This window comes from Capricornis sumatraensis, chromosome 5, assembly GCF_032405125.1.
Source record: "Capricornis sumatraensis isolate serow.1 chromosome 5, serow.2, whole genome shotgun sequence".
NCBI lineage: Eukaryota > Metazoa > Chordata > Mammalia > Artiodactyla > Bovidae > Capricornis > Capricornis sumatraensis.
Window position 1 is genome coordinate 14745759 of NC_091073.1, and position 14969 is coordinate 14760727.

A 14969-nucleotide genomic window follows, 5' to 3' on the forward strand; every position below is an offset into this window, starting at 1 on the left:
CTCATTACACTTCAGTGTACCTGTCACAGGCCATACAGCTCTGAGTTTAAGCTCTGCCCGCAACCAGATGTGGGATCCTGGGGCAAGCTGCCTGGGAGGATTAAATAGTATAATGCATGTCGAGTTCTCAGAACCACGACAAGCATGTGTCATAACAACCTCTGTCAGCAAGGGTGAGCTCTGCATGACATGTTAAGAATTCTAGAAATGACCAAGCCACAGTTTCACCCCAAAGCAAAGAATATCAGAGTTAGAGTGACTCTTGGATGACATCTACTCCTGTGTTGTAAAACCCTTTTAGATTCCAGAAGCCCAGTAAATAAAAAAGATGACATCAAACTGCTCTGAACGAAGCTGAGTAGGGGAACGAAAAGGGCTGGGCACTCTTAGACTGTAGAAGGACACGGATACCTCTGTGAAGGTCGGAACACCAAGGATGTAGCATCTTATCCCAGTCTCTCCATTTTACAGATAAAGACACTCACCTCCATGGTGGGCTACAGTCCATGGAGGTCACACAGAGCCGGCTGAGTGAGCAGGCACGCACTGACCAATGACACAGAACATCTTTTCATATGCCTATTTCATGTCCTTGTATCTTCTTTGGTGACGTGAATGTTTAAATCTTTCGCCCATTGTGAACTGGGATGTTTGTCTCATTATTGAGGGTTTGTTTTTTGTAGGGGCGGGAGGTGGGGGGGCCTGGGGAGGGGGAGGTTCTCCTTCCTGAAGAGACATCTTCCAGATTTAGCTCTGGAAGATTTAGAGAGGGCAAGAGGCCACCCAGGATAAGAGAACTGAAAGGATTCTAAGGAAGAAAACCTCAAGACACGTTTTGGGGCCACAAGGTACCCTTCACGAACATACATTTACATCTTGGAGAATAAGACGTGAGATGGGCAGAATGCAGTTGGGGCTTCTTCTTCAGAAGGTCTCGAGGGTCAAGGATCCTACAGCAGTTTTAACAAGTTTTGGGAAAAGGGTGACAATGGAAAGATTAATTTATCGGAAGGAGGCAGGAAATAGGCAAGAAACAGGAAAACAGGCTGGCAGGCAGGCAGACCCAGGGAGTCAGACCCAAGGGGTGGGAAGCTGGGCAGCTGTTGGGGTGCCCTGACAGGGACAGGCTGGCCTGATGGGGTCGTCTCAGCACACACCATGAAAACAAATACATTCCTGTTAAAGTAATATTGTTGTTGCTCAGTCGATAAGCCATGTCCGACTCTGTGATCCCACGTACTGCAGCACGCCAGGCTTCCTTGTCCTTCACTGTTTCCCAAGGCTTGCTCAAGCTCATGTGCATTGAGTCGGTGATGCCATCCAACCATCTCTTCCTCTGTCACCCCCTTCTCCTCCTGCCCTCAATCTTTCCCCGCATCAGGGACATCAAGAATAAGAAAAAAAACACTGACTACGATTAAAAAGTAGTACTCCTTGTTTCTTAGTTAGAACTCCCCTGTGTGCACTGTTTAACAAGATCAGTTCTTTTCCTGGGTACCACCACCTTGGGTATTTCCTCACTCAAGTAAATGCTTCTTTGGAGTTTTTCCCATCCGGTGGGTTCTCTGAAGAAGGAAAAAGAGAGAGCCAAGAAAACATCCAAGAAGAGATAAGAAACGTCAAGGTCCAGGGAGTGCCCTGGTTTCCACTTACATGTTTTGACCTAATCTGGGGTGATGGGTCTCCTCTCAGTGGCTGGGGCCTGCCTGGGTACCTTGGTGTTCAGAGCCTCTGGTCAAGGACCTCATTTCCCTGACGTCACTGAGGAAAGTGCTCAAGTATGGGGAACGCCAACACAGTACCCAGTAGGACAGTTGGCAGGGCACTCAGTGACATTTTAAAGATGTTTGCTCCCAGACCACTCAGCCACAAAGGACAGTTTCACTCTTAGTTTCTCAGCTACTGGGTGTTCAATTCATAGAAATCAATTACGGCAAGCGGAGAGAGGCCACCATCTGAGGCAGGGTAAAATCATGAAGCCTTGTTTGTTTCTTTCTAACAGGGACTGTATTTGTTATATTCTTCTTGGTGGCATCTGGCATTTTTTAGCTAGGGATCAACAGAGCTGGCAACTTTAGCTGGCAGCTTGGGACTTCTAAGAACTACTATCTGTTTACCACAATCTCCATATTCAAAGAATTAGTAGCACGTTTTATTTTTTTAATGTGCGTTTTCTTTTTATGACTTTGCCATCACTTGGAAAACCCCATAACTTTCAAACCACAGAAAACAGTTCAGACCATGATCACAAGGCACCAGACCGATACCTGGAGAGTTAACAACTGTGAATCTATCTTGCTATGAAGTTGAAAATCAATCTCCATCATTCATCGGTCCATCCCTCTATCCATCTCATCCCAATCTTCAAGCTGGATAGTTGTCTACTGACCCTATTCGCAGCAATGTTTTTTAGTCTTAAAATATGACTCAGTGTGGGGTAAAGATGGATCACCCATTGATGATGAGTTAAAGGAGGAAGGTAAAAGATGCAGGGGCTTCCCTGCTGGCTCAGCTGGTAAAGAACCCACCTGCCAAGGCAGGAGATGCAAGAGACACGAGTTCAATCCCTGAGTCAGGAAGATCCCCTGGAGGAGGAAATGGCAACCAGCTCCAGTATTCTTGCCCATGGACAGAGGAGCCTGACAGATTACAGTCCACGAGGTCCCAAAGAATCAGACACGATTGAGTGCATGCACACACCCGGAAGTCAGTGTAGCAATTATTAAACTCATATAATAATGACAGGTGGTATTCAAACTCTCTCGCTCGTTGTAAACCATCTGCCCTAAGATTCTTTTTACTGAGTTCATATTTCTTAGGTATCCCATTCTAGAATACAAGGCAGGACCTCTTCACAAGGTCACAGAAAGCTGGTCAGCTTTTCCACTATAAAGTGAAAGTAGGAGAGACTAGAAGTCAAAGCTATTAGATGCATGGGTTGCTTCTTCACCTCCTTAAAATATTATTGCTGCTACACTGTAATAATGCATAAATTAATGCAGAAGAAAATATGGCCTCACAGGTAAAACCACAGCCAAGGCAGAAACGTGGCAGAGTGGAAAAATCAAAGATTAGAGAGTCCGACAGACTAGGGTTCAAATTTGGGTCTCCTACAGAAGAGCTGTATGTCCATGGACAAGTTATTCATACTCCCTGTAGAAGGCTGTGGTTCTTCATCTACAAACTGAATTAACAGTCCTCAGAGTGTGGGTTTAGCGAGATAACTCTAATTAAGACAGTAAAAAAAACTAAGCATAGTTATCTTAAGAGTATGGCAAAAATGATGAAGGTGTTAAAAGAGATGACACGATTTGGGAACTACTGCCATAGCAACAAGGAGGAAGCCAGAGGGAGGGGACACATGCCAGGATTCCCTTATGCAGGGTCAGCTAAGGCAATGAGAATCTGCTTCCAGAAGGCCTGGCCCGTGTGCTCTCAGCTGGATACCACAACAGGTGGGTCAGCACTGAATCCGGAGTCAGGCTGGACGCAGGTCAAGCCGGTGGCTGGACCCCAGCATTCAGCTGGCAGGACTGAGCAGCCTGCACATTCAGATATCTGGGTGTTATCGCAGGAAATACCAAAACGTGAACTGAGCAGGAAGAGGGGTCAGATGCCATGGCTGTTTTCAAGGTCGCATCCAAACCGGCAGGAACTACCCAGGAGACAGAGCCCCCGCCCCAGGAAGGGCGTGTATGGCAGGCCCAGATGGACTCATTGTCCTTCAGCCTTAAAGGCACAGGGGTCTGGATTCTGATATGGCTTCCTGCTGCCTGCAATTATTTCTCCGTTTGCTCTCCCAGTATAAGACTCCTAGACAGGGGTTACTTTCTTCTGTGCACATCTGAAGAGCCAGTGGGTCTCTACCCAGCAGCTTGCTTCCCCAGAACTGTGAAGCAGACCGTTGCTGCTGACGTCAGAGGAGGCTCTCTCTATGCCTCCATCAGAGTCCCTTCTCAGATCCAGTGCTGGGTGAAGAGATGGGTACTCCTGTCTCCTGGACTGAACACAGAATGGATTTTCCCATAGAAAAAACTGTTGTTAAGTAGAAAGTTTTCATAAATAATGTTTTGTATATGTTCCAGGTTGTTACAGGATTCTCTGCAAGCCAGTCTGGGAACCAGACTACCAACTATAACACCACATCAGTGGCAAAATGAAAATATGGCTGTAAAAATGAAAAGTGGCTGTCAAATGAAAATATGGGTTGCAACTGTCCCTTAAGTGGTGGATATCTATACTTAAAAAATGCAGCACATTCCTTACTAGAAAACATGTTAACACTACATATCTTAAATTTCATCTTTCTTTTAACATCTTCCAGAAAAAGATTGGTTTTTATCATCAATTATGGCTGGGATTCACGTTTTATACTATTGAAAAATAACTGATCCCCCTCCTCTCCTAACAAAAGAAGGACCCAATCTTACATTTGAGGATAATTCTAGCTAGACACATCAGGGCTTCCCAGGTGGCTGGTGCTAGTGGTAAAAAATCTGCCTGACAGTACAGGAGACTGGGTTTGATTTCTGGGTCAGGAAGATACCCTGGAGTAGGAAATGGCTACCCATCCAGTATTTTTGCCTAGAAAATTGCACGGACAGAGGAGCCTGGCGGGCTACAGTTCATAGGCTTGCCAGGGAGTCGGGACACAACTGAGCAACCGAGCACAGCACTAGACATCAAAGTAATTCCAAACTCTAATCATCTCTCATCTGCACCAAGTTGTTCATGGGATGAACTGAAATGACTGTCTTGACTCCCACACTGCAATATTGCCCGTCAATTATTCCTGGTTCTGACCATAAGTGTTTAACCCAACATTTTCCACATTTGTTTGAAGAAAAGAACTACATGAGGCACTTTTAATTAAAGAGAGGAATGCCAGGCCCTAGCCCAATAAGAAATCAGAATTTCAAGAGAGAGGTCTGGGAGTCGTACATTTAAAGATTGCTATCCCCTGGTGAGACTTCCCTGGTGGCTCAGTGGTAAAGTATCTGCCTGCCAAAGCAGGAGATGTGGGTTTGATCCCTGGGTGGAGCAGAATCCCATGGAGAGAGGAATCAAGGTGGGCTGCAGTCGATGGAGTTGCAAAAGAGTCAGACATGACTTAGTGTCTAAACCACACCACTCTCATCCTCCCCCGTGGCTCCTTCCCTGGAGGGTGAGTTAGGATCACGTGGAGGGCTTGTGAAAACACAGACTGTTGAACCCCAGCCCAAGAGCTTCTGATCTAGTGGGTCTGGGGTGAGGCCCAAGAATTTGCACTTCCAAAAGGTCCCCCAAGTGATGCTGGTGCTGCTGGTCCAAGAACCACACTTCCAGAGCCACTTATTTAGCCTATTTAGCAAACATTGCAGCTGAATACAGTCTTTTTTTCCCCTTTCCTCCTTGGTAGAAGAGTAATAGCCCTCGTTCTTTCTGTTTGATGTCAGACAAATACATTAACCACTGCATCTCAGCTATCTCTTTTTGTGAGAAATAAAAAGGGAACGCATGAGAAGGTTTGGTCCTGTGACTGGCACACAGTAAGCCTGCCTTCAATATCTGTGTACTTTGATACCCTTCTGTGAGCTAGGGATGAAATCTGCTGAGGTCTAGAAGCAGGTCCCCAGATTTGTTACAGGAACAAAATTTCCTTTGGTTAAAACAAACAAATGAGCAAGCAAACAACGGCTGACTGCATTTCTTTCTTGTGAGCTATCATGGAGTTACATTTTGAATATAACATGTCCAACTTGGGAGAATACTGCTTCCAGACTCACATTTTCCCATGGAAATAAAAACAGAAGACAAAGAGAGATTAGATTCTGATTAGCCTCTCTGTTTAATTTTAACCAGGCTGAGTTTAGTACCAAGGTGTGGGTTCTTTTCCTGGCAGATCGTTATTACATTGTTTTGGCTATTTCTTGTGATATGAAAATCACACACATGAACCGCAGACTTTCAGAGTCAAAGGTGCCCCGGAGGCCATCGAGCCCACCCACCCACTCTAAGAATACCACTGTAAACATCTCCAGTGTGCAGTGGCCTCGTCTCTTCTTGGGTAGCCAGTGAGAACGAGCCCTGATCTGCTCTTCAGATAACTCCAATCATTCGATTTTTTTCGCCTTCTAAGCAAAAATCTTTATTTCTGTAATTTGAATATCTCTGGTTCCAGTTCCGCTCTCTATAGTGCCTGAGTCTGTCTAATTTCTCCTCCAATTGACAGCATTTAAAGGATTCTGAAATGGCTCAGATGTCTCTCTTGTCTATTCCTTTTCCATCTAAACATTCTGTTCTGTCAACCCATCATCAAAATTTCCATATACATAATATCCCTGGTCCTCCTCCTGTGGAAAAGTCCACCTTGAAGATATTTCTCACTAAAAACAAATTTTCATAACATGCTTCACATTTACCATGTCTTATTATCACCAACAGAAACAATGAACTGTTAAGAACAGTGCAGTGTTCTTTTCCAAACAGAGCTTCCAAGAGCCAGAAGCGACCACCACACCCAGTGACACTGTAAGGGCTGAGAAGGCAGTTTCTGGACAGACTCGGAAGTGAGAGCCGGAGGCATATGGATGTGGATACCATGATCCCACTTGAAAGAGAGATACTAGGCTGCTACTTAAATTATCCAAGACCCCAAACATTTCTTTCCAAGGGAGACAGAGAGAAACAAAAAGCATTTCTTACTTTCTACGAAACATCTCTGCAAATATGCAGCCAACGCTCCAGAGGTCCACAGGGGTGGCGTAGCTGGACTGCAGGAGGACTTCCGGTGCTCGGTACCACAGCGTGACGACCTGCAAGGACAAGCGCAGCGGAGCGTTACTGGGGGCGACGGCCATCTGCTTCACGCCTCGTGCTGAGCGATGTCATGCCGAGACTCAGTCTGGAAAGAGCTCCTGAAATCTTACAGGGGACACTGAGACTGGAGCAATAAGTAACGTGACAGGCTCATGGCTGACAGGTCGGGAAATTCCATCATCCCCACAACCTGGGTTCCCACCTCAGACTCTGGGTGTCTTACTAGGATGGCAAAATAACTGAATTTCAGAAAGCAAAAGCAAAGACTTTTAAAAAACAAGCCAACAAACCAACCCTTAGCTTAAAAAACTATGGTTTCTTTCTTAAGGGGCTTTAAAAAAAAACAGTGCGTGGAAAACAGGTGACGGCAATGTGTTCAGCTCAATTCCCAGGTCAGCCATTTGGGGAAATCAGAAGATGACTCCAGGGGCTGTTGGATGGTGACCCTGAAGCCTGCAGAGCACCCAGGACAAGTCAAAACTACTCTTATCACGAGACCGTGGGGAATCAAAACAAAGCCCCCTTCAATGCCACTCTTGTCAGAAAACAAAGCATGAAGAATGTGAGAGAGAATGTGTAACCAACTGCTTACACCATGTGGAAAATCATCCAAAGGGAGGGATTCCCACACGGGAAGAACCCCGTTTTATCCCGAGCGGTGTAATAACAGATAGAGCAAACACAACAAAATATTTCTGCAACACTGAAAGGTGAGGAAATCATATCATTCAGGTTCTAGATTTATAAGAGCAAATAGGGGTTTGAGGGCTTCTTTTTAGCAGAAATTCTATGGACGTCTGAATTGAAGATATATTCTTTCTCGTCAGGTAAGGAATTCAATACCGCATCTATTACATAAGCATTTTACATTATTCAGATTCCTTCTATCATTACTCTGTTTTACCTAATTGTACTTTCATTGATGTCTATCTAACTTTCCTGAAGTTCTGTTTATTTACGTTGATGCTATAGAACTTACTGCATCAAGACTGCAGTAGAAATTTTTTGGGAAAAAAAAAAATGGTTGCCATCAATTGCCTTCTTTCCTTATATACACACTCCTCTCATTAAAGACTGGAGTTTAATTCACCGTCCCTTCTCTCTGAGGTGGCCTTAGTGACTTGCTTGACCAACAGAATATAATGGAAGTGACATTTGAGACTACCAAAGCTAGGTTATAGGAAGACTGATTACCCGAGCCTTTTTGAATGTTTGCTCTGAAGAGGCTTCCTTTTGGAAACCAGCTGCTATGCAACGAGCAGACCACAGAGATGTCCCAGCCGACAGCCTCGTCCGAGCTCTCAGCTGAAAGACCATGTGACTGAGCCATCTTGGACATTGCAGCCTGACCAGTCATCCCAACAGATGACTGTGGCTCCTACCAGCATGACAGGGGGCAGAAAACTGCCCAGCTGAGTCCCACCAGCTCAGGATTCTGACTGATAATGAAATACATGGCCTAGTCACACATGAGACCACATCACTGGCTTTCAACCCTGACCGTGTACCAGGATCATCCAGGCGGCGTCTAGAAAAACTCATGAGTCTGAGCCTTATCCTGCCCCTGACTTAATTAGATGTCCATGGGTGGGGGCCCTGGAGTTCTTTTTTTTTTCTCTTCCTCCTCTGTTTTTTTTTTTTTTTTTTCTTTTGGTTAAACTTCATTAGGTAACCCTAACCCTTGGCCAGGTTTGAGCACCACTCAATTATACAAAACATATCTTCCAGCTCTTGCCTCCGTGTTTTTGGATGACACTGTTCTAGTCTGACAAACTCTACTTTCTCCTCCACAGGCTAAAATTCTGCTTCTCCTACAAAGTTCAGCTTTGATATCATCCCCTCTGTGGACCCACTGCCACCGAGAAACCATACCTTGTAATGTAGTTCTCGCACAGTGGGACACAACTGAAGAACTTAGCACATAATGTAGTTCACAACATGGGTCATTCCTGGGGCCACGGACCTGCTTTCACCCACCTTTATGTCTGTCATTGCCCATCATAGTATTGAGCATGTCACACCTGTGTTTCAACAAATACCAAACTGATGATTTTAAGGCAATCATTCCTAGAAGATAAGTGGGAAAGATTCAATCCCCAAAGAGAAGGTACTCACTGCTTGTGTCAAGAAAAGTGTTTGATTCTGGGCTCCAGTGTCTAGTTACATAATTTATTTCTGTATTACTAATATTTCTAGCTGGAGGAACACTTCCCTGTTTCTCTAATACACTGTAAACCAAGGTGTGCAGGGGCAAATGGACCATAAAGTCCAGTGGTTTACAGATAGACACAGATATTGTGATATTACAGATTTATCTTCTCACTTCAGTTTGAAATAGAGTCAAACGTATGAGATGAAAAGTTTAATCTGAATACAGCATTATTTAACGTTGTTTAAAGAGGCTGTGATTTCTGACTGATTACTCGTTCTAAAACATTTTAGTATAACTATCTTCACTTTCAGTACTTTAACCAGTGATACTTATTATGATCACCAAATAAATGTTTAGACAGCTAAAATAATAAGAAAAATATCGATACATTTAAGAAGTTCCTTTCATTTCCTTTTAAAATTTAGTTACCACTCAAAATGGGTAATGCATTTTTATCAAAAGCTTTAAAAAATGTCTATTAATAATAACCATTTGACCATTCTCTTTTATTCTATTAATGCTAGATTAATTACATTAATGGATTTCCCAATATTGTACCACCCTTCTCTTCTTGGAATAAATCATTCCTAGTCATGGTTTATTATTCTTTTATTTGACTCGGATTCTATTTGCTAATATTTATTTAGGACACTAACTTACACTGATGAATGAGACTAATCTACAGCTTTCTTTTTGTGTGTAATTTTTCATGTTTAGTGTTAGGGATATACTGTCCATCCTTTTCTATATTCTGGAACATTATAAACAGCATACGAATAATCAGTTCCTTGATAGGATGCACTTGTAAAACCACCTGGATCTGGATCTTTCCAAGCAGTATGTTTCTAACAGTCTCATGACTTTCTTCTTGGTAATTAGTCTGTTCAGGTTTCAATGTTGTTTTGAGTCAATTTTGGTAATGATAAGGAATTTCCCTATGAATATCCTTAATCTAGATTTTAAAATATATTGGCTTAAATTTATACAGTATTTCTTGTTCATTATTTTCATCTCACTTAATTTTTTGGTTTTCTGAGAAAGAAAATCTAATTTTTTTCCTCTTTATATCAGTCAGGGTTATTAACAGTTTAGCTACATTATTTATTTAAAAACTGACTTCAAAATGTCTTCTCATTTTGGGAGGCTTACTGTTTTATAATTTTTTTTTAATAATTTATTGATTTCTACTTTTTTTAAATCCCCCCTCCTAATTTCTTTGTTTTCTAAAATTTATTTCTGAGTTGAAACCTGGATAATTTATTTTCACTTTTGATTAATGATAGAACATTTATTATATATTATTAAATAAACCTTCCTCATTTTTGTTCAGCTTTAAATAATACATAATTTATCTTTAATTTTTTCTTTAAGAATAATCTAGTATGAAGAATTATTTAGAAAAGAGTTTTAAAATTTCCATATTATCAGATATTTATGGTTAACTTTTAATTGGTGGATTATTTAATTGCTAGTGCGATGGACATGAGTCTGAGTGAACTCCGGGAGTCGGTGATGGACAGGGAGGCCTGGCGTGCTGCGATTCATGGGGTCGCAAAGAGTCAGACACGACTGAGTGACTGAACTGAACTGAACTGAGTGCTATTACATCACAGCCAGAGAATGCAACCTGTAGAATGTGTATCCTTTATGACTATGCATTTTACTGGCTTTTGTTTCATAGGATGTAGGAAGAGTACTCTCTTTTAAGTGTAAAGTTCTTTATTAATTAGTTTGCCTCACACAGATCCTTACTTATATTCTTCTATACTGCGTCAAACTGAAAGATAATTGAGTCTCTGCTTTCCTTCCCCCAGAATCTCCTTGTCTCTCTAAGGGTTTCCGCCTTATACACACTGGCTTTATGTTTTAATATATGAAATTAATTACAACAAAATATTATTCAGATAATAAACATTTGGGTGATAGTAGACATAGAGTACAAAACAAACACACAAGTGCTTCTAAGTCAGTTACAAAATATAATGGAAAAAGGATCGCGCTCACACGGTAACAAAAACATGTGAAACACCAAGGAATTTAAAAAAGCAAGATCTGCATTTAAAAAATGATGTCCTATTATTGAAGAATATAAAATAAAAACGAAATAAATGGTGAGACCGACTATGACTGAGATGGGAAAAAGCGACATCATAAAGATAATTATCATTCCTGCGTTTAACACAAAAAAGTAAGACAATCCAGCGATGTGGGGGAGTAACTTTGATAGTTAGGTGCCTCTGGCGGAAAAACACTTAAGAAGAGCCAAAAACAGTTTGAGAAATTAGGATGAGGGTGATTTGTTCTTTGTCACCAAAATACACTCTGAAGTGAAGTGAAAGTTGCTCAGTTGGGTCTGACTCTTTGCAACCCCATGGACTATACAGTCCATGGAATTCTCTAGGCCAGAATACTGGTGCGGGTTTCCAGTCCCTTCTCCAGGAGATCTTCCCAACCCAGGGATCCAACCTAGGTCTCCCACATTACAGGCGGATTCTTTACCATCTGAGCCACTAGGGAAGCAGGTACAGCAAATAAAACAGTAGGTGCTGACAGATTAAAAAATGAATAAAGTTCAGAAAGACAATGAGATATTCACAAGGTGATATTTATAAGATAAGATGTTCTGATAGGTAGGCTGAGTTTCATCTTAGAGAGAGAAAATACACTTCAATAGGTGAAAGCAAGACAACTGGCCGTTCATTTGGAAGAAGAGTAAGTTTGACCCCTACTTTATACCATGCATAAGAAGAAAGAAGCAGAGCTAGAAAAATGTATTAGAAGAAAACAGAAGAGGACCTTGGGATGTGGAGGCCTTTTTCATCATTATGGGTAATCTAGAAGCCTGAAATGAAAAGATCCAGCTATTTAAAACTGAAATCCTCTTCAGCAAACACTGTAAATAAAGGCAAAGGGTGAATGACAACCAGGGAGAAAACATCTAAAACAAATTATATCAGTAAGACAATACAAAAGAAAAATGGATAAAGAATAGGAAAAAATTCAGAAGAAAAAACTAGAAAAGATCCTCAATCTCACTGAAAGAAAGAAAAGAAAGAAAGGAAAAAGAATGAAAGAAAAGGAAGAAGGGAGAGAGAGGAAGGAAGGCTAACACAATAAGATAATACAACAATATGCCATAAAGTAATATAATCAGAGGGCATCGTTTTTGCCTGATGGGCAGAAGGGACAGAACACTACTATTCAGAGTTGGCCATGGTATGGAAGGAAGGAAGGAACCCTGCATGTTTTCAATTGCAAACTGGCACAACCTTTTTAAAGGACAATCTGACAGTATCTATAAAATTAATAGTGCCTACGTCTCTGAACCAGAGTTCCATCTGTGGGAATTTATCCTATAGAAATACTCAGACTAGTATACAAAGAGGTATGTGCAAGGATGTTTACTCCACAATAATTCCCAATAGGAGAATATTATTCAGTCATCAAGAAAGATGAGTGAGCTGTCATCCTGCTCATTCCTGTTCACATAAAAAGATATTCATGATACACTGTTAAGTGAACAGGTAAGCTCTGAAGCAGCGCAAAATATTTTTCAATTTTTATTAAAGATTATGTGTGGGTGTAAATAGTCATTTATGCACACAAAAATGCCTGCCAGGATTGTACGTATAGACACCTAGCTTTAAGGGGACAGATGTCACGGAGGCATGGCAGTGCGGGAGGTGGAAAGCGGGAGAGAAAGGAGGGGCTGGATGACAACCTCAGAGGCACAAGGCCAGTCAGCTGCTGTCAGTAAGCACATTTTATAGCTGAGAAAACAATCTTGGAGAGCCTGGGTAATTTAGCCAGAGTCAGGGAGCTGCCACGTGGGTTTCTCCTGGGCACTGATTTCAACCCCACAGTCCTTCCTCAGCATCCAACCTGGCCCCCTTCTTTCAGTACTCCAAACATCCACACATCAGCAGGCAAATATACAGGTTGCAATTAAAGAACTGAAAGAAAAGGATTTTAAATTTTCTTTGAAATATTTTAACATGAACTTAAAAAAAAAATCTCAAAAATGCAGCTATCCATTGGGGTTAAGTGATTTCCTCTAAAAAAAAGTTAAAGAAAAAGGCTTCACTTTTAACTTCAAAATTCAGTTCGAAACCACAACAGTGCTCTACATGGTACAAATGTATTCACCAAATTACCATTTGATCACTTCAGTGAAAGTTAAGATTTAAAAATCTCTTTATTATCTCTTAGAGATTTTTAATTGGGCTACGTTTAAATCATTGTAACAAGGTGATAGGAATTAGATTCATTCACTGGGTTTATGTTTATACTCTTTGAACCATCAGCATTTATCTAAAGAGATATCTTTTTGGTTAATCCTTATAGAATTCAAATGCATGAATGCCAAAAAAGTATGCACTATACATTTCTAGTTGATTCTCCAATAAAATAACCCCAATGCTGTCCAGAGCCTACATTTAAAATAATAAATGACTGCCTTTTGCAATAGACATAAATCTAACAATTATTCCCTATTTATATAACATTAGCTCATGTATCAAGTAAGCTTCCCTAGTTTTACCTTGCTAATACACGTGGCCATTCCATTTTCTGACCCACAGTCCTTCAATCCTCACTTTAAGTCACTGTAATTTAAAAATATCTGAAATGATGACAATTTCTGTAATTTCACGAGAACAAATTGTAACAAATTTCCCTGACATTAAAGTATAAATTCTGTTTCCTATGGAACTATTACAGTTCTGTACCTCTAAAAACTGCTGATGGAAGACTGCCTCACTTAAAACCAGTTTAAGTCACAGGAAAGCAGATTTACTAATTTTTAATAGAAAGTTTTATAAAGAATGGACAAAATGGATAAAAAAATGTTTCAAGGTTTTAGTGCATCAAGTAACATAGAACATTTTCAACAATATAATCAATTAATTTCTACCCACATATTCTCTCAGTTTAATAATTCTACATACCCTTAAAAACAAAATATAGTGGTCAGTTAAAAGACAGGCTGTATAGACAATGAGTACAATGTATAAAGATCAACATTTAGAAATCTAAGACAAAGGTGGCTTCTAATGGTAACAATGACGTTGTCTACTAAGCAAAGATAACAACAGAACTATGGACAGAGTTTGGTGGTTGCAGCCAGCTGGAACCCAAGCAAATATGATGTTTATTACAATCACTACATGTATTATCAGCCTCTAGAGGTGCTAGATGGATTTGGCAATAGGAGGGGGAGCGGAAGATGAGGGGAGTTCAAGGATATTTACACAAGTGGATGTATCTGTTTAAACTGCTTTGATCTCTATTCACAATTTTGTGAAACAGTTCAGTACAGTATAAGATAAAATAGAGCCAAGGCCAACTCTGACTCAAAGTACATGTCAGAGTAAAGCATTCTTACTTAATATTAGATTTTACAGTCTTTAATTCATGTACTCTTTCACCAAGATCCAGAAAACCTTAGCAGATGTTCTGAGTCATCCCTAATCTATGGCTACGTGCTTAGAGAGCATCAAAGCACGGTAAGTACGTCGTGCTGGGCCATATTCCCTTTGCCTCTCTGCATGGGGGCCTCATTCTTGGGAGGTGGACCTGTGTGGACCGTTTGCCTTCAGCTTCTCATTGGGTTTGGCCAATGGGAAGCCAAGGCAGGAGTTCAGAGAGAAGAACAGTGAGGCTGGGTCTTTAACCCCTTGATTTCCTCCCAACAAGGTGGTTCAGAGCTGGCAGGGCTGTCATTACAAAGTCAATGTCCTTCCCAGGCAGCCCACCCCACCCAACTCCAGTTAACTGCTCCCCATCACCCTTCAAGCCTGGGAATGAATGGTAACAGCTTGATGCAAGAAAGACTCAAGTTCATGCCATCCACTGGGCTTCCCCTAAACCCACTTCTTTGTAGATCTTGTCTCTGTAAACAAACCTTCCTTGAATTGTCTTATTTTGAGTCTGCCATCTATTTCCTGTTGGGACCTGACTAATACATCCAGTTTGCTGATGAAGAAACTAGTGTGGGTGGCAACTTTTTCTCGGCTTTCTT

The 14969-nt window shown here is 41.3% G+C and overlaps 1 protein-coding gene across 1 annotated transcript in view; it reads right to left on the minus strand.

Moving 5' to 3' along the window:
• Nucleotides 1-14969, minus strand: part of CDK6 (cyclin dependent kinase 6) — a 253809-nt gene that overhangs the window by 62881 nt on the left and 175959 nt on the right. Inside the window, exon 4 of the mRNA XM_068973118.1 lies at nt 6685-6794. Within this exon, the coding sequence (XP_068829219.1) occupies nt 6685-6794 (110 nt within the window). The remainder of the gene's footprint in view (nt 1-6684; nt 6795-14969) is intronic.